The following is a 20,800-nucleotide window of genomic DNA, read 5'->3' on the forward strand; positions in this document are numbered from 1 at the left end:
TAGAAAAATACTTTTCCAGTACTGGAAAAGTTTTGGAATTGATCAAGGGTCCTGGAAAAATAGCTATGCATTGTTTTTGGTTATTGATTTTGTTAATACCTCTGAAATGACAAATCAAACATTGGCCAAATTGTCAAATATTAGAGGCAGAAATTGTGAAAATAGCAGATCTACATGCTCACAACGCCTCGCAAACGCGAGGCGTTGTGAGCATGTAGATCGGCTATTTTCACAATAGAACATATACAAAATGCCTCAACTCTTCGTGCTCGTCAGGCTGCCGGGCTCCCCAGTTCAAATATGATTATTTCGGGGGTCACGGCCTGAAAAGGTTGATAACCACTGCCATACACTACCTGTCTTTGATCATAGGAGTAAGCGACTTGTTATTGAGCTGAATTATTGTTATATAGTCCTGGAAAAATATTAAATATTCTGGAAAAGTTTTGGAAAGGTTTTGGAAATTAATTGGTAAAGATGTGTGGGAACCCTGTTTACATCATCACTCCCCCCCCCCCCCCCCCCCACACACACACATTTTTCATGTTTTCTTTTTCATACATGAATGCTCATTCATGTATGAAAAAGGGTTCATTTGGTTCCATTTGTACACTGTCAGAGTTACAGACTTGTATGGGTCAATTTAGACCCCCCTAAAGGAACCCACAGAGTCCCTGGAATCAACTTCCACTACTTCATACAAGAGTTTCCACTCAGACAGCAACGGTATATTTTGATTTGACCTCCTTTGCGTTGATTTAACGTGTTTTAACGCTGTGGCGTTTCAGTGTCTGCCGGACCCTAATAACTACCATGAGTTTTGTCGGCTCCTGGCGAGATTGAAGAGCAACTACCAGCTGGGAGAGCTGGTCAAAGTAGAGAACTACCCTGAAGTCATCCGCCTCATAGCCAACTTCACTGTCACCAGTCTGCAGGTGAGTAAGAGGCATCCGCCTCATACTGTAGATCAGTGGAGAAAAGTACTCGACCCAAGTACTTGACTTGTTTTGATTTACAGTAAGTACATGCAACTGTCCTACACAGAAGGGGAACTATACTTTTCAAGACGGGAACCCCTTTTGGGGTTCTTGTGTACGTATATAGCAACATATCCTCACTGTCGGGCAGAAACTTTGTATCTCCAAGTCTCAAATTTGCATGTTTTTATGTTTTTTCATAAAGTAAAGCCCTGCTTCATCATACAAGACTGTCGCACAAAACTAGTGAAAATAGCAGATCTACAAGCACACAACGCCGTCGTGTGCTTGTAGATCGGCTATTTTCACTAGTTTAAATCATTTTAAACATGATAAATACAAATGAATGCGAGCTTGTAGAAATGATATTTAGAAAATGTGTCCAATTCTCTGAATATTTTGATCCGATTCTATATGTCTTCTAAATCCTTCTAAGGTTTCTGAAAAACGCATGTTTCTTCTTCATGTCAAGGACCCCAAGTATTTGGCCGCCGACCCTCATCCCGAAATATTATGTGTCAGGGACCCCCCAGAAGCAAATATTTGAGTTACAAATGTTCACTTTAAAAAAAGATATATTCAATGAAAAAAATAGCAGATCTACAAGCTCGCAGCCTGGCACTCGTGCTGTGAGCTTGTATATCTGCTATTTTTAAATAGCCAATAGTTTCAATAGTTAATTGGGTTAATGCTTGCTCCCTCTCTCTCTCTCTCTCTCTCTCTCTCTCTCTCTCTCTCTCTCTCTCTCTCTCTCTCTCTCTCTCTCTCTCTCTCTCTCTCTCTCTCTCTCTCTCTCTTTTCCATGTGTTTTCCAGCACTGGGAGTTTGCTCCCAACAGCGTCCACTACCTGTTAAGCTTATGGCAGCGGTTGGCTGCGTCCGTTCCCTACGTCAAAGCCACTGAGCCTCACCTGCTGGAGACGTACACGCCCGAGGTCACCAAGGCCTACATCACCTCCCGCCTCGAGTCTGTCCACATGATCCTCAGGTAGGGAGCACCGGGGAAATCTCGAGTCATTCTTTCGACTACGATAGTCGGCAGTTTAGCTACTCGCCCGCTTCACGGTTACTGAGGTTATTATGGTCAGGGTTTTGGTTAGGCATGGAGGTTAACATTCACCCACATCGGCAGCTTATTTCACCAGGTTAACATTCACCTGTGTCACAATATCGACACCCTCTCGGGAGCACCTTCATTCAGTCACTTCATTTGCTGGGAACAAATTCAGCCATGCCCTGCTACGCACGCACGCAAAAGTGTTCTTTGCCCAGAAATGCCCACCCATCTGACCACTTAACCCTTTTTAGTCCATTCCGACATGTCTCCACTCCGACAGTGACTTCTTATTGTCGGAGTGGCAACACTTCCATAGAGGTTAAGTTTAGGGTAAGGTTAGGGTTAGTGTCGGAAAGGAGACATGTCGGAATGGAGACATGTAACCCTATTGGGTTAATACTTGTCACACCTTAGTTCCTTCCATCCATCTTTCTAAATAAACGCATAAAGGGTACAAGGGCTTACACAAAAATCTCCATATATGGCCATTAATTTATTGGTGAATTAATTTTCCCCATTGACTTGAATGGGGAACATTCAAAAGGTAATGGTCATTTGCTCATGTGACTCGTGTCATGGCAACCACACTTGGAATTTCCAATTGCATCTTTCTAGTTTGTAACTGAAATCATAGGATGTACAGGGAATTTTTTTCAACCACGCTTTTATACTGTACCTGTAAATTTGGAAGTTGGAGATCTTGGAAGTTGGAGAAGTTGATGTTGATTTGCTACATGCACAGGTAGGGGAGAGTGTTTTCTGCTGGTGTTTCAGTCCGAGTGTATCAAAGGGTGCGTTCGGAAATGCGCACCGGTTCTGGTTAGGATTAGGGTTAGTTTTAGGCATAGTTTTACTGAGGTTAGGGTTGGGTTTAGGCATAGTTTTACTGAGGTTAGGATTAGGGTTGGGTTTAGGCATAGTTTTACTGAGGTTAGGATTAGGGTTGGGTTTAGGCACTCACTACACTGAGCACACACCCAGTGCGCATTTCTGAACGCACCCTTTGATACGCTCGGAATGAAACAGCCGCAGAAAACACTCTACCTGGAGACAGTCAAATCCTCTGTTCATTTAAAACTTAGTTTGACTTTTTAATTTTGTTGTGTCTGTAGTTGTTTACGTGTATTTTGTACTTGGGAGAACAATATTTTGGAAGTGACAATAAAGAATCTTGAAATGTTCAGTGTTAATTTAACTCTATGGAGATTGTAATGTATGAACGTAACCTGGACCTGTATTGCTGAACACTATAATGACGACTGCAATACACAGAGCCAATTTCTTGGTATCAATTTAACTCTGTGTGCTAATGAATAAATGAGAGAGGGGAACAATACAGACTGCAGTCTGCTCCAAGCTTGCATTTGATAAACGAACATAACATTTACTTTATTGTTATTGGAGATGAAGCTCACTCTGTTCCACACAGAGCATTGACTGAAACACACACTCACAACCAAATAGGGATGGGACAATATGACATTTTCATATCACGATTATTGTGACAAAAGAAATCGCGATTTACGATATTATCGCGATAATCAAAATCCATTATCCTGGGGTAGAACATTTGCCAAAAAAATAGCAGATCTACAAGCTCACAACGCGTCGCTTATAGATAGAGAATGAAAAAAAGACTATCAAGTACGTATATTTTAAGTACCTTTTACCAATTATAGAGGGTTTAAGTGGATAAAAGGTGAATTGATCCCAGAGCATGACGGAGGACGATATCACGATAAATTAAATCTCCGCAATACGATTATCGTGAGTGTTTTTTTAATCACGATAAACGATAATATCACGTATCATCCCATCCCTACAACCAAACAGGAAGACGCACAAGCCAACAACATACAGCAACATGAATGTATAAACATGACCACAGACCCCGCACACCTATGACACGAGCACAGACCCCACACACCTATGACACGAGCACAGACCCCGCACACCTATGACACGAGCACAGACCCCGCACACCTATGACACGAGCACAGACCCCGCACACCTATGACACGTGCACATGTGTGCCCGTGCCGGGTTATGTAACCATGATGGCATGCATCAAACTGATCACACAATCAATTATTTCTGATGTGACAGATGCAACTGCAACATCATTCGATTATTTGCAATTACAATTACAACTGAGAGAGAGTTGCACATTAACGAGTCAGTGGGAAGCTCGATCTATCCTTTGTTGTATGAAGGTGTCGTTTGCTGGAAATGGCCCGTCCACAAGTTACAACGCGTTGTGGATATTACGCGTTAGCTTGTGGCTATTTTGGGGCGCGGAGCATAACAAATATCAAATAAAGCATAAAGTGTTATTATTTGGTCATCCATTTGTGCTCTGTATAGTTGTTATTGTAACTCCAATTTCAAGGAGCTAAAAATAGAATAGAATAGATAAGAATTGGGTGTGTATCAGCATATGAGATTTAACAAATACATTTTAATTTTGAGGACATGACACACAATTAAGATGGAACATACCAAGAAGGACAGAGGCGGAGGTGTAATTGTATTAATATTAATGGAGACTTTAGGCATCAACATAATTTGTCAAAACATTGCTACTTAGGCCTGTTTTTCTTGACCCTAATGTAACATTTAGATTGTGGTTGTTGCAATCACTTGCACTACAATACTTCGAGACGAAAAAAAAAAATACATTAAATGTAACAACGTGCATGTTCCATAATGCAATCCAATGGTGAAAGCTGATTGCGACCATCAGGTCGCAAGTTACCATGAAAAGCTCCACCGGCTGTCTGTCCGTCCCTCCATCTGTCCCTCACGTCACGTCACACTTTTGCCCTACTCTTATCTCTGGCAGTGTTGCCCCTATCCACGCCAAACTTTGCACACACACTCCTTGGCTGGCAAACCACAACCTCCTCCCCTGATTTCTCACATGGCCCTCTTCTAGCGCCACCATGAGGTTGCTTTTTGCAGACAATATGCATGTGACCTGACGGTCGCTTAGCTCCCGATTAGGGAGTCTTTTAGCAGATTTAAAAGGTTCAGATTGTCTTGAAAGGTGTCCTGTATTGTGTGCGTGTTGACAGAGACGGCCTGGAGGACCCCCTGGACGACGCGGGCCTGGTGCAGCAGCAGCTGGACCAGCTGTCCACCATCGGCAGGTGTGAGTACGAGAAAACCTGCGCGCTGCTGGTGCAGCTCTTCGACCAATCAGCACAGACGTACCAGGAGCTCTTGCAGTCCACCAACTCCAGCACGGTAGACATCACCGTACAAGAGGGTGAGAGGTTCTTATACACTGTATCTGTGATCCTTGTCATTTAGAGCAAGGGTTTTCAAAGTGGGTGACGGGGCACCCTGGGGTGCCGTGTCGGCAGTCCAGGGGTGCCGTGAGATAATTTGATAATATTTGGAATTTATTTGAACACTTGAAAAAATATTTAGTATCATTTTAAACTTGAAGTACAAAGTTATTTTCAGTCAGTTCTAACCAAAATGGCTATCTCAACTGTTATCTCAACGTTTTCCTCGCAACATAATCACTAAAATATCGTCAATGTCGGGCAGAAACCTCATATCTCCAAGTTACAAATGTGTGTCTTTTGGTAAAGCAAAGCCCTGCTTCATCATACAAGACTGTCACACAAAACTAGTGAAAACAGCCGATCTACAAGCACACAACGCCTCGCGAGTTGTGTGCTTGTAGATCTGCTGTTTTCACTAGTTTAGTACATTTTATAGATGATAAATACAAAACGAACGGTTTTGGCCATGCAAGGTTTCCACCCGACAACGAAGGTGCTGGGAGTGAAAATTATATGTAGGGGTGCCTCGGATTAAAACAATATTCATGGGATGCCCTGAGACAAAAAAGTTTGGGAACCCCAGATTTAGAGCAATGGTTCTCAACCTGTGGGTCAGGACTAGGGGTTAGCTCACATTCACAACTTTCTACTTTTCGCTTTCACCCCCCCCAAATTATTTTGGGGGGTCCCCAGATGATGAACTTAATGTGCAACATTGTTTTCTCACACTAAATAAACCAACATAAAGTTTAAGTGTACTGTATAGAGGGTATCTGCACATTTCTAAAGTGACAAGTCCTTAACCTCTGAAAAGACAAATTAAACATTGGCCAAATTGTCAAATATTAGAGGCAGAAATTGTGAAAATAGCTGATCTACATGCTCACAACGCCTCGTGAACCGTGTTATACAAAATGTAATGCCTCAACTCTTAGTGCTTGTCAGGGTGGGGGGTCCCCAGTTAAAATATGTTGAGAACCACTGATTTAGAGCAGTGGTTCTCAACCTTTTAAATTTCAAGGTCTCCCCTTAACACATTTGCTGCAAGCATTTTTATATTTATCCTATAACTTCTGCCATAGACAGAGATCTCCGTCGTAGTATCTTTATTTAATTTTAAGCATATTAATATTGCCGTTGTCCAATTATTTTGTCATCATTTTCATTATCGTTTCCATGTTTTTATGTTTAGGTTAGGTGTCATATCTACCACGTGCAACTCCAAAGCCTAAAAGCCAAACAGAAATGTAATTGTCAACGACAAAAACACAATTAAATCGTCAATTAATCGTCATGTAAAATGTCCTAATTGTGAGTTCGTGACAGCCCTAAAACCAGTATTGCCTCTGACCCTGTTATTTCCTATCACTGATTGAGGGTGAATTCCACCACAGGGGGGCACCAAGGAAGAAGGGTTGGGAACCACTGCACTGAGCTACTGCTGCCAAGCAGCATCTAATCTATGCATTGACTCCAGTAATGGGCTTGGCCTTGTGTAATCTGCCTACCACTGCATATCGGCTTGTTCACTGAGTCTGAAGTCCTGGCAAACAAGGCATTCATAAACACTCACTACACACTGCTTTACGGCTATGATCTCCTTATCAGTTGCTTTGGTCAGACTTTGAAAACGTGAAGAAGAAATACCAGCAGTTTCCCTGATAATCAAGCATGGGATCCTTTTTTAGGATTTGAGCAATTCACTCATAACGGTCTGATTCCTTTTAACCATTCCTATAGGGGGTTCCAAATAGGGATGGGACCATTATCGCTGTTATAGTTTATCGTGATTAAAAAACACTCAAAGTAATTGTATAGTTTATTTATCGATATAAACATGTATCGCGAAATTATCCTCCGTTATGCTCTGGGAATTGGTTAGACAGACCTGGAAACCTTTTTATTTTTCAATCTCAAATCTCTTTGCCAAAAAATAGACGATCTACAAGCTCACAACGTGTCGCGACGCGTTGTGAGCTTGTAGATCTGCTATTTTTGGCACATGTTCCGCCCCAGGATAATGGGATATTAGGGATATTTTGATCATTTTGATCGTAAATGGCATGTCTTTGGGTCAAAATAATCACCACAATCAACATGAAATTGTCATATGATATCGTCCTATCCCTAGTTCCAAATGGACTCTTACAGGTCTGTAACTCTGAGAGTGTACACATGACTCTTACAGGTCTGTAACTCTGAGAGTGTACACATGACTCTTACAGGTCTGTAACTCTGAGAGTGTACACATGACTCTTACAGGTCTAACTCTGAGAGTGTACACATGACTCTTACAGGTCTGTAACTCTGAGAGTGTACACATGACTCTTACAGGTCTGTAACTCTGAGAGTGTACACATGACTCTTACAGGTCTGTAACTCTGAGAGTGTACACATGACTCTTACAGGTCTGTAACTCTGAGAGTGTACACATGACTCTTACAGGTCTGTAACTCTGAGAGTGTACACATGACTCTTACAGGTCTGTAACTCTGAGAGTGTACACATGACTCTTACAGGTCTGTAACTCTGAGAGTGTACACATGACTCTTACAGGTCTGTAACTCTGAGAGTGTACACATGACTCTTACAGGTCTGTAACTCTGAGAGTGTACACATGACTCTTACAGGTCTGTAACTCTGAGAGTGTACACATGGTTCACTTACAGGTCTAACTCTGAGAGTACACATGGTTCACTTACAGGTCTAACTCTGAGAGTACACATGGTTCACTTACAGGTCTAACTCTGAGAGTACACATGGTTCACATAGCACTATTTTATAGGTGCCGGAAACGATTTGCTCATGGAACCGATTTCGAATTCCTCGATGTTGGATCCCAGTTGGTCCTGTTGCAGATCGCAACCCCTCCTCTGCTAATGCTCTGCTTCCCCTTGCAGGGCGGTTGACGTGGTTGGTGTATATAATCGGAGCTGTAATCGGAGGACGGGTATCGTTTGCCAGCACAGATGAGCAGGACGCGATGGATGGAGAGCTTGTATGTCGGTAAGAATTCACCAAAGACCACATCTGGTTCAATTTGGGGGTTCTTTGCATAAACATGTTTTGAGAACCAAACGCAAATCAGTGCTAATTTCGTAGACCAAAACTATGACAGGAAATGTTCGTTGACTGCCTTTTTTAACTTTGGTCAACATATTATAATCTAACAGTAAGACTCCCTAATCGGTAAGCGACTGTCAGGTCGCATGTATACACAAATTGGCCTGTAAGGCCGGGTGCTTTTCGACCGGCAAAGAACCGGTTTGGGTTCTTTCTCCCGCCTATGTGATGAACCAGAGGTGAGCTTTCCACCGAGAACCAAGTTGGTTCCGAACCGTAAAGGTAAGGTTCGGAACGGGAACCACAAAATCCTTGGTTCCTGTAGTTCAATCTGGTGGAAACGCAAACTGGTTCACGGCCGGTTCGCAAGAACGAACCAAGGTTCCAAGAAAGTTTAACGGCACTGGTTCTTGAACCAAGGTTCTTTTGGTGTAAAAGGCCCCTAAGTGGCATTAAAAGCAACCTCATGGTGGCACGGGAGGAACTAATAGACAAGACATCCAGTTGAACTAAGACAAGTCATTTTATGCGTGGCTGCGTGTAGTTTTCTCTTTTTTTTTCGGCACGTAGCTAAGTATAAATCAGGCTTTATGACGCCATCAAGGCCTTCCAAAATATATTTTAGACGACTTAAATCAACTGTAGATTTGGAATGGAATTTTATTCACAAGACCAAGGTCTTTTTTTTTTTGAATAAAATTCCATTTAGTTTTAGCCATCTGGAATGTTTTTACTTTTAGTCTAGTTTTATTTGACTAAATCTATGACTAAAAACTAAATCAAAATGTGCCGTCAACACTGGTTGCTAATGAAGTGGTTTGTGTTTCTCCGCCACTTTGTGTTTCTCCGCCACAGGGTGCTCCAGCTAATGAACCTGACGGACTCGCGGTTGGCGCAGGCCGGGAACGAGAGACTAGAGCTGGCCATGCTCAGCTTCTTCGAACAGTTCAGGAAGATCTACATCGGTGACCAGGTGCAAAAATCCTCCAAGGTAAATAAACAAATACTGCCCGCCGTCCTGTTTCTGAACATAACAACATCTGTCTTGCTGTTGCATGTGCTCGTACAGGAGGCCAGCAGAGCATACCTGTCTGAAGAGTGTGGACATTTTGCAGATAATCTTTGTTAACTCGGAGAATCCCAAGAACAAGCTGTTGGTCCACACTGTCCATTTAGGCCTAGAATTGTTGATTGCTTTAACTATTGAAAAATAGCAGATATACAAGCTCACAGCGCGGCACCGAGTGCCGCGCTGTGAGCTTGTAGATCTGCTATTTTTGAAAAAGTGGTGAAAATGTGTGCAAATCTTTGTATATATGTATTTTTTAAAGCAAACGTTTGTAACTCAAATCTTTGCTTCTGGGTGGTCCCTGGAACTAAATATTTTGAGATGGGGGTCCGTGGCCAAATAAATATCATTTTGGGGGTCCTTCACATGAAAAAGTTTGAGAACCACTGACATAGAAACATAGGTTTTAAAAAAAAAAACCTTAGAAGGATTCAAAAGACACTTCGGGTCAAAATCGGGTAAAAAGTCAAATTTTCATGATTTTTCAAAAATAGCAGATCTACAAGCTCGCAGGTGTGAGCTTGTATATCTGCTATTTTTAAATAGTTAGAGCATAAAATAATAATACACAATAATGAGTACCCGGTCTAAATGGCTTGATTTGATTTATAAAAACAATCCAAAATCGGATGGCCGCTCCGCCGTTCCTAAGTACCCTAGAGATAGTACTTCCGTTCTGGGTTTGTAGATCTGCTATTTTTGGCTAAAGTTCTCAGAATATGGACACTAGGGTTCAAGTGGTTAATACAGAAAAGGAGAAAAAAGAAATCTATCACTCAAAGATTTGGAGGACCCCCTGTAGTAATTCTGAGGACCCCCTGTTGAAGACCCCTGGTCTAGACGTATGTATGCTACATTATTGGTGTTCTACTAGGGACCAAGGTTTTTATACTTTAGCTATTGAAAAATAGCAGATATACAAGCTCACAGCGCGGCACCGAGTGCCGCGCTGCGAGCTTGTAGATCTGCTATTTTTCAATCCTGAACACACAGCATCAGACTGCTACTACTGCCCTGTGGATGCTGTGTTGCTGATTGGTGCTCTAAATACCTTGTTCGCCAAAGCACTGACTGTCTTGAGTGTGTCCTCTCTGTTGCCGGGCAGATTCTGCACAGTGTGAACAGCCCAGATAAGTGGTGCAACGTACCCAGCGTACCCAGAGTAGCTTGCCCCCAAATATGTGTGTCTGGTGGTTTTGTCTTAGCTTCCCCAGCCCCTCGTCAGAACTTGATTCAACCTCATGTGGGTATTAATAAATACAGTCAACACTAGCGTAGTGGCATCTAAAACGTTGGTAATGGTGTAAAGGTGTGACTTATACTTGGTTGGAAGATGGCAGATCTACCGGCTCACAACTTGTAGCTTGTAGATCGGCCATTTTCGGCGCAACCAAGTATAAATTGCTTGTAAGTAGTTTCCTGTGCTATTGTTACTTGGTTTCCCTAGTTTATGACGTGATATTTGTATAGCCACTCCCTTCTAAGATGTGATGTATTACAATATAGCTTATTTACTCTAAACATTTTTCACCAATATAAGCAACAATACTACGGTTATTGTCATGATTTTGATTATCTTGTCGGACTGAACAATAGGGAAGTCTGAACCCACCTCAAGGGGCTCTTGTTGTCCAAGCTCTGAGTTTAGCGCGCGCGCACACACACACACACACACACACACACATCTCCACGATACGATTATTGTGAGTGTTTTTTTTATCATGATAGACGATAATAGCGATTATCGTCCCATCCCTACATTGCGCACACACACACACACACACACACACACACACACACACACACACACACACACACACACACACACACACACAGGACTGGTCAGAGCTATTGTACTGAATCTCGTTCTAGGCCTGGTCATGTATTCCTGTACTTAATATGATGGACATTGAACTAGAGCAGGGTTGTTAAACTGGCAGGCTACCAGTGGGATGAAAGGAATTTGTCCCCTAACTGCGATTGTGTGATTTGATTGCCTGTTAGAAAACATCATGTCTGATTTATACTTTAGTTAAATTACTTAAGTTTTACATTGATGTTGATTACCCAAAATGAGTAGTGTCCTTGTAAATCGGCTATTTTCTGTGCACAATATGTTGTGCAGCTAAGTAGTACCAAATGAGGGAATACACCTCACTGTCATTGGAATGAGAAGCTCTTTTTGAAATGAATGTTAAGATGGTGTGTGTGTGTGTGTGTGTGTGTGTGTGTGTGTGTGTGTGTGTGTGTGTGTGTGTGTGTGTGTGTGTGTGTGTGTGTGTGTGTGTGTGTGTGTGTGTGTGTGTGTGTGTGTGTGTGTGTGTGTGTGTGTGTGTGTGTGTGTGTGTGTCAGTGATTATGATCATAAAGCATTAACACAGATGTTCTTGAGTTGACGTACGTGTGTGTCTTTCCAGCTTTACAGGCGGCTATCAGAGGTCCTAGGCCTTAACGATGAGACCATGGTACTTAGTGTCTTTATTGGAAAAATGTAAGTAACAGCGAAATGTCTTGATAGTTTAGTGCAGTGTTTCTCAACCACTGTGCCTGGGGACCTTTGGTGTGCCCCTGAGAAGGGTCAAGTGTGCCCCTTGAAACTGCTTGAAAGCCAGTATTGCATTTATCATTTTAAAAATGATTTAAACTAGTGAAAACAGCCGATCTACAAGCACACAAGATCTGTGTGCTTGCAGATCTGCTGTTTTCACTACTGTTGTGCGACAGCCTTGTATGATGAAGCAGGGCTTTACTTTGCGAATAAACGTACAAATTTGAAACTTGGAGATACAAGGTTTCTTCCCGACAGCGACCATATTTACACCCCCGTATTATGTTGGTGTGCCCATGGAGTCTTGGGACATGAAAAGTGTGCCCATGCAGAAAAAAGGTTGAGAAACACTGGTTTAGTGTAACTGTCAATCGTTTCTCCCCTAATATACTACGTTACTTGTGTTATAATAATAAGTGTGGACTCGTGTGTGACTGTGTGTTTTATCTTTATCGCAGCATCACCAACCTGAAGTACTGGGGCCAATGTGAACCAATCACCTCCAAGACACTTCAACTACTCAATGACCTCTCTTTAGGATATCCTTGACGTGTGTGTGTGTGTGCGTGTGCGTGTGTGCTCACATACATGTAGCAGATGTTGGTAAACATTTAACTACGCTAATTATTGTCCTTTTGGCCAAATGTTATTTGGGAGCGAACTGGGACAATTCATTTCTTATGCCCTGCTATACTTGAAAAAATCAAACCTCGGTTCGAAGTGGAGCGGTGAATCTGAGCAGCTATACCCTGTGTGTGTTGCTAAATGCCTAAACTGTAAACTGTGCCTGTGAGTGAGTGGTGAGTGTGCCTGGCCTGCACAAAACAGCGCCCCTCCTTTAACTAGAGTGTTGTGTGTGGCCACTCAAGGTATTGCCAGGCTACGGACACGGCCAGCCACCCAGCCACCCACCCAGCCACCCACCCACGGACATACCCACGGACATACCTGTCTATTGGGAGCGCTTTCACCGCTCCAAAAATAGCAGATCTTCAAGCGAGAGAGGTTGAATATTACAGTCCAGACAAAGATTCCCCACCATAGTTGGCACATAGTGGGCATTTTTACACTTTGCAGTTCCTCTCATAAATTCTCCCCTATTAAATCGTGTAAATTATGCATATTATCCCATGTCACAAAATTAATTACAATTTGAGATATCGTTGTCGCATCGCGAAGCGCTGTGAGCTTCGGTAGACCGGTGTACAGAGACGGTAGAGGTTATGCACGTGACATCATCAAGTTATGCGGTAACGCCTACTGAGTGGCAAAAAAATACTTTCTGGCCTTGACAGCACATACATCCAAACAGAAAAGTCCTATCTGATACATTAAACAACGTTAAACTCACTTTGCCACTCAATTTGCCATTCTCTTTAAGCATGTGCATACCCTATATTCAGGTCCAGTTTTTTAAGTCTAGCGGGTTGTTAAGTTGTTCCCGTTCATGAGTGAGTGTTCTCCTTAACGAGCTGTGTGATCACGTACAGCAGTGTGAGGAAGCTGGTGAAACTCAGTGCTGTGCAGTTCATGTTGAATAACCACACGGTAAGAAGACCATACACCCCACACAATATTTATACGTGTTTACTGTTCTCCTGAAGACAATAGGGACTTTAAGCAACGACGGCTAGGGCAGTCCACTCCGGCAACCGGAAATGGATCGGTGCTCGATAGATAAACCTGCTTGCTGTCGCAGGCCTTCCTACTTACGACAGAAGCTACCTTTCCACGTAGCGTCTACAATGTCTGCTGCATAGACGCGTCACCATGGGAACCAAAGAGTTCAGTAAAAGGGGTGGGAAACCGTCACCGACGGCTGTTTGCTTTAAGGACAACTTTGTTTTTTTACAACAAGGGTTCATATTTTAGATTGTAATTAGAGAAAAAAAAAGATGAGTGTTAAAACTTTTTCATTGACTACTTGCGATTTTAATGACATTGATTTCAGTGGTTGGGGGCATGTGTGCAAGTGGCTAAATATGTCTGTTTAGATACAATAAGCCCATTCCTAAGATGCACCACAATCTTTCATGGGCAGATATGACTTATGGAACTACTAGTGTTACTGTAAATAGCAATAAAGAAATTGACGGCTTATTGTGTCTAAAATGACACATTTAGGCGCTTGCACACATGCCCCCATGCACTGAAATCAAAGTAATTTAAATTGCTAAAACAATAGAAGTAAATGAAAACATTTTAACACTCATCTTTACTTTTCTCTAATGACAATCTAAAATATGAACCTTTGTTGTAAAAAAAACAAAGTTGTCCTTTTGACTGCTACGGCGGTCGCGTCACAGCAGCTGTACCTCCGCCTAGCGGAGCCGTCCTGAAAACCGTCGTTGCTTAAAGTCCCTAAATGTTGCTCCATGACGGGATGTGGGAGCATGTTCTGACGATACCGTGTTCCTGTCATGTCAGAGTGAGCACTTCTCCTTCCTGGGCGTCAACAACCAAACCAATCTCAGCGACATGCGCTGTCGGACCACCTTCTACACTGCCCTGGGACGGCTACTCATGGTGGATCTAGGTACGCGCGCACACGCACACACACACACACACACACACACACACACACACACACACACACACACACACACACACACACACACAGCCACTATCATCGAGTACAGTGGTTCCCCCAAAATAATCATATTTTAACTGGGGACCCCCCCACCCTGACGAGCACTAAGAGTTGAGGCATTACATTTTGTATGACACGGTTCTATTTGTTGTAAGCATGTAGATCGTCTATTTTCACAGTTTCAGCCTCTAATATTTGACAATTTGGCCAATGTTTAATTTGTCATTTTAGATGTATTAAAAAGTCCTTAAATTGTCACTTTAGAAATGTGCATATACCCTCCATACACTTAAACCTTATGTTGGTTTGTTTACAGTTGAGTGAGAAAACAATGTTTCACGTTAAGTTCATCATCCAAAATGTGGGGGTCCCGACCCACAGGTTGAGAACCACTGATCAAGTACATCTGTGGGTGAATTCAGACTATGGTCCCAGGTGCGGTCCTGGAACCATTTGCCAGATTAGTGCGAGAGCTGCGTTCCGTACCGTAGTTTGGAAAACTGATTCATGCTGCAATGTGAAGGTCAGCCATACCAAAAAAAAGGCTGCTAATCCTATATCATTTAGGACATGAGTGATACATTTCTTTCCTTGGTTGTACCTTCTGATAGTTCTACTTGAATGTTGACATAAAATAATAATAGAGTTTGAGTAGCGCAAGCGTGAAAAAAACAAACTCACGTTGTGTAGCTTGCGCTGCCAAGTATTAGTCAGTGACGTAACTGTTATGCCACACCGTATATTTGATAACATCGATCTCGCGGGGGACCGATGCACCAGAGGCAGCACAGCAGTTAAGAGTTACAGGTGTCGTATACAGCAATACAACGGCAAGAAAGACAATAAGAAGCATCGTCAATACAGAACAACAGTTTAGTGTATGCAGAAAAAACTACGACCTAAGGTTAATGTGTCCTCACTGTATCCCACCCCAGAACAAATAAAGTGTCCCATTTCGATCCGTGCGATGCAAAAGAAAAGTGACAGTGTTCACAGTGCGATCAGTACCATAACCACGCCCTTAACCCTCAGACCTGGAACCTGGAACGCGCCCGAGTCGCGTTAGATTTTAACCACTTTAACCATTATTTTATGCTTTAACTATTGAAAAATAGCAGACATACAAGCTCACAGCGCGGCACCGAGTGCCTCGCTGCAAGCTTGTAGATCTGCTATTTTTGAAAAATCGTGAAAATGTGTAACCTGACTGCGCCAGCTGGTGGCAGCAGTGCGTATGCCTGCATACCGCTCTGCTTTTACCATCTGGGATTCCAAGGGGAGAGTTGATAATGCTCGTAAAGTCCGGGGCTGGACGAATCAGCGGCAGCTACGGGCGGGCTCTGAGCGGCTCTGAGCCAATAGTCTGATTGCAGACCACGTGGAAACCCAGGAGGCGGATTCTGGGTGTAACGTCATGCAGACAGGCCAATATGAGTGGTTGGAGTTGGCACTCCCAGACTGATAGAGACAGCCCCATCCAATCACCTGCTAAAGAATTTGAAAAAATGGCCCGCCCCTTACATCGGTTCTGCCCGAGCAAGCCCAGATGGTAAAAGCAGAGCGGTATGCAGGCATACGCACTGCTGCCACCAGCTGGCGCAGTCAGGTTAGAAAATGTGTGCAAGTCTTTGAATATCTTTGACCCGACTTCTAAATCCTTCCTCTAAATCAGCTGTTCTCAAACTCTTTCATGTCAAGGACCCCCAAAATTACATGTATGTGGCCACGGACCCCCATCTCAAAATATGTTGTTCCAGGGACCCCCAGAAGCAAAATTCGAGTTACAAATGTTCACTTAAAAAATACATTTTTGCACACATTTTCACGACTTTTCAAAGAGTGCCGCGCTGTGAGCTTGTATATCTGCTGTTTTTCAATAGTTAAAGCATTCAATAATTCTAGGCCTAAATGGCTTAAAGTTTCATTAAGAGGTCAGAGTCCTGGTGGATACTATCTATTATTCCATGTTACGGTTCCACCTCCCAGAGCGACCATTGTGTGTCTCGTTGTAAATCCTCAGAGCCACTGGCACAAAGGACCTGCCAAGTCTCACGCAGTGCCACCCCGGGTAGGTGAATCTGTTGTTTACCTCTCTTTTGCTCAGATGCCCCACTATATATATCCAGGTGGAGGGGGTGTGAGGGGTTCTGGCACACTGCTTCCTTGCTATACGCACCTTACAGCCACATCCTCCACCTCCCCCTCCTCCAGTGGGGTCCCCACGACGGAGCCCTCCATCCTCACCAGCCTGTTAAGGATTGTTAGTGTCACCTACTCCGTTGTGACTCCCCTTCATGTAATCCATAAGAAGAGAACACTGGCCATAACAGACTGTAGAACATCCGTAGCATCCTTGCTGTAGAGTGCATCAGAGTTGTCCGATCAGTCCCAATGAGCTGTTCAGGTTCACTCCTAGAAACGTGTAGTTGTCTTCAATCTCCACCCGTTGATGGTGCTGGATACCGGGTGGTCGTTGCTTTGGGTGGCGCAGTGGTAAAGTCCATGCACACCACCGCGGAGGTTGTGGTTTATAATGCACCGTGGTACATTTGACTTTGTCGGGCGGCTATGCGAACACAATTGGCCCATGTTTGGGGGAGGGAAGCCGGACGGGTAGGGTGATACTGGTCATTGCACGTTCGTTCTCCTACGGGCTGGGGCGGCACCTGTCAGCAGGGAGTGTTGGGCGGGAGGAGTAGGACGAAGGCTCTACGTCTTCCCGGTGGGGGCTCCTCACTGGCAGGTGAGTCAGTAGGATACAACAGCAGTGACAACACAGAAATGTGTGTAGGGAGAGGAATTGGCATAATGACTAAATTGGGGAGAAAAGGGGGGTAAAAAATTAGTGTTTAATATATTCTTTACTCATTTCAAGGGTGACGGTGTGTTACAATAAGAGTTGAATAGCTGCTCTATATTGTGATGAGTAATCTTTGCTATAGTGTGTTTGCTCAGTGACCGGGGTCAATGTGTGCTGTGTTTCTCTAGGTGAGGACGAGGACCAGTTTGAACAGTTCATGCTGCCGCTCACAGCCGCGTTTGAAGCTGTGGCTCAGATGCTCAGCACCAACACCTTCAACGAACAGGAAGCCAAGGTAAGACCACGCAACTCTTCACATCAACCCATTACATCAACCCATCATCCCATTTAGACCTAGAAAGTATCTCATAAAGCGGCACAGAGTGCCGCGCTATGAGCTTGTATATCTCTGCTGTCGGGCCGAAACCTCCGAACTCCAAAATGTAAATCTTTGGGAAAATGAGCTCAAGTGGAGTTAGGAGGTTTTGACCGAAGGGCTTTTTACTACTTTTCATTGGTTCAATATTATTTTAACAAACACACAGATGTAAAGGGTGTTCAATAGCACATATTTATAAAAAAAAAAGAGAAGGCCAATCGGGTGGAGTTAGCTGGTTTGGCGGAAAGTGTGGACCTTTTACTACTTTCCATTGGTTCAATATTATTTTAACCAACACTCGGATGTAAAGGGTCTTCAGTAGCCCTGATTCATGCCAAAAATCAAAAACCTCAAAAATGGAGTTAAGAGGTTAAAATTATGAAAATGTGTGCAAATCATTGAATATATGTTATTTTAAAGCGACAATTTTTAACTCAAATCGGTGCTTCTGGGCAGGGGGTCCCTGGAACAAAATATTTTGGGATGGGGGTCCACGGTCAAATAAATATAATTCTGGTGGTCCTTGTTGTTTGAGAAACCTTTAGAAGACGTTTATAGAATCGGGTGCTCAGGTCTAAATGGGTTAACAATCACTGTAAAGCAAAGTGTCTTGTTTGCTTTACAGTAGTCTGTAACCCATTTAGAACGGGTACACATTATAGTGTATTATTATTTTATGCTTTAACTATTGAAAAATAGCAGATCTGCTATTTTTGAAAAATCTTGAAAATTTGATTTTTTTCTTTTGAATCCTTCGTGTTTCTATATCAGCTATCTGGTTAGCCATCGTCAAAGAAAAGGTCCTTTTCACTTAAATGGAGCTCAGTTAGTCTGAACTTGAGAGACTACTGTGTCAGTGGTTCTCAAACTTTTTCATGTGAAGGACCCCCAAAATGATATTTGTTTGGCCACGGACCCCCATCTCAAAATATTTAGTTCCAGGGACCACCCAAAAGCAAAATTTGAGTTACGTGAGACCTTTGCTTTAAAAAGACATATATTCAAAGATTTTCACACATTTTTCACAACTTTTCAAAAATAGCAGATCTACAAGCTCGCAGCCGCGCTGTGAGCTTGTAGATCTGCTATTTTTCAACCGTTAAAGCATTCAATAATCCTAGACCTAAATGGGTTAAGGTAGCTCATTAGGACAACATCCAGACACAGCCCCGCTCTCTCTCTCTAATAGTGTGTGTTTCCTATGTCTCTCTACCATTGCAGAGGACTCTGGTGGGGTTGGTCCGGGACCTGCGAGGCATTGCCTTTGCCTTCAACGCTAAGACCAGCTTCATGATGCTCTTTGACTGGATGTATCCTTTCACAGACACTGTTCATCTTGTCCACTGAAAACTGAATTTCGTCAACTAATAAAAACTTGACTGAAACTTGTTAGGAAGGGACTACTGGAGAAGAGATCCAGTAGAACTAAGATGAGTCATTTTAGGCTTGTTTGCACGTGAGTGACACACTCCAGCATACAGTTAAAGGAGTGGCGACACCGGCCGAAATTTTACATTATGATACAGTAAGTCACGTGGTGTTTCTTCAAACAGTCTGAAAAGGAGGCGGGCCGTATCAGTTAGTAGTGAATGTATACTTCGTCCGTCGTGCGGTGCCGCGCAATGTATACTTCGTCCGTCGTGCGGTGCCGCGCACAACGTGATGCCTTGTTGTTAGCGTGTAGCCCGGCTTGCACTGCACCGCACGGCTATTTGCAAGAGCTATTGTGTGTGTACACACACACGCGCGAAAGCACACACACACAGAGAGTATGAGCCACGGACCTCCTCTGCGGAGGAGGAGGAGGAGATCGCTGGACCCTCGCAGTCGTTCTACACTTGCTCCGGTGTCCCGGGTGCTCCAGTCAGGTTAGGGTAAGAGACAGCAGGGTATGGCCGACAAAACCGTCTCATAGACGGGGAGAAGCGTGTTGACCCTCGTACACCTTTTTTGACACCTTTTTTGAAGAAGACATGTACTTTTTTATCGGTCTAACCATTGATTTTATAGCGAATGCTATATAATTTTTACCCCTAGAACTGATAGTTTTAAAGTTGGTTTAGAAAGTCGGAAACACACCTCGGACAGCTTTTTTTGGGGCAGTTTCAAAAGATAATGATATGGATACTCGACTCCGCGAGTCTCCGCCCCTCCCCCCATATTAGCCCAATCAAATTAATGTATTGCCGTTACTGTACAGAAAGTACTACTTTCAGTACAGTAACTACAATAAATTAATTTGATTGGGTAATTTAACATGGGGGTACATGACATCATTAAAAAAATTGGCTAATTTGATAGCCATAATTAGCTGTTTTGGCTGTGTCACGCCCCCTTTAAGTATAAACTAGTAAGACGCCTGGCCAGTGATGTATATCGGACCACATTATATGCCATCAAGGCCTGACAAAATGATGACTAAATCAACTGTAGATTTAACTGACTAAAATCTTAGTAAAACATTTCAGATGACAAAAATTTGACTAAAACTAAATGGAATTTTATTCAAGACAAAAATTAAATCAAAACCCATAACCCATAAAATAAGTAATGTTAAGGTGGTTGAAACGGACTGATTCTGGTGCTATATTTACTCTTTCTGCTGGAGTACCGGGGACCCCCTGGAAACCTCCTCAAGGGACCTCACTTTGAGAACCACTGCTTTGTCAACCTGTCATTGTGCTTGACAACAGCTTCATAACACCGTCATTAACATCCGTTTGGAACAGAAAGAAGCCTTTATTTCTCTCTTTCCAAACTCGAGAGTTGGACAGACAGTCGTTGCATTGTCCTCGTCGAGGGAATGAGGCAGCGTACTGTTTGTACCCAATCTTGTATATCCATCCATTTAAAACGCATTAGGACACTTGGTTCTAAAACCTCACACTAACTTAGTTTCCACTGAAACGCAGTGTTTCTCTACTTGAAACTGAAGTGTGAAACTGTGCACTGCAGCATTTTAACTTTAGATGAAAATACTGGACCACTCAAGAGCTCACCCAACACTAAACCACCAAAGGATTA

The 20,800-nt window shown here is 43.1% G+C and overlaps 1 protein-coding gene across 1 annotated transcript in view; it reads left to right on the forward strand.

The window, feature by feature from the left end:
* Nucleotides 1-20,800, forward strand: part of xpo7 (exportin 7) — a 64,545-nt gene that overhangs the window by 23,882 nt on the left and 19,863 nt on the right. Inside the window, exons 10-20 of the mRNA XM_080743126.1 lie at nt 789-935; nt 1,793-1,965; nt 5,109-5,302; nt 8,228-8,333; nt 9,246-9,381; nt 11,877-11,950; nt 12,466-12,546; nt 13,492-13,555; nt 14,435-14,543; nt 17,586-17,692; nt 18,998-19,086. Coding sequence (XP_080599252.1) covers nt 789-935; nt 1,793-1,965; nt 5,109-5,302; nt 8,228-8,333; nt 9,246-9,381; nt 11,877-11,950; nt 12,466-12,546; nt 13,492-13,555; nt 14,435-14,543; nt 17,586-17,692; nt 18,998-19,086 — 1,280 coding nt within the window. The remainder of the gene's footprint in view (nt 1-788; nt 936-1,792; nt 1,966-5,108; nt 5,303-8,227; nt 8,334-9,245; nt 9,382-11,876; nt 11,951-12,465; nt 12,547-13,491; nt 13,556-14,434; nt 14,544-17,585; nt 17,693-18,997; nt 19,087-20,800) is intronic.

The sequence above is a fragment of the Nannobrachium achirus genome, assembly GCF_963921795.1.
Source record: "Nannobrachium achirus genome assembly, chromosome: 15".
Lineage (NCBI taxonomy): Eukaryota > Metazoa > Chordata > Actinopteri > Myctophiformes > Myctophidae > Nannobrachium > Nannobrachium achirus.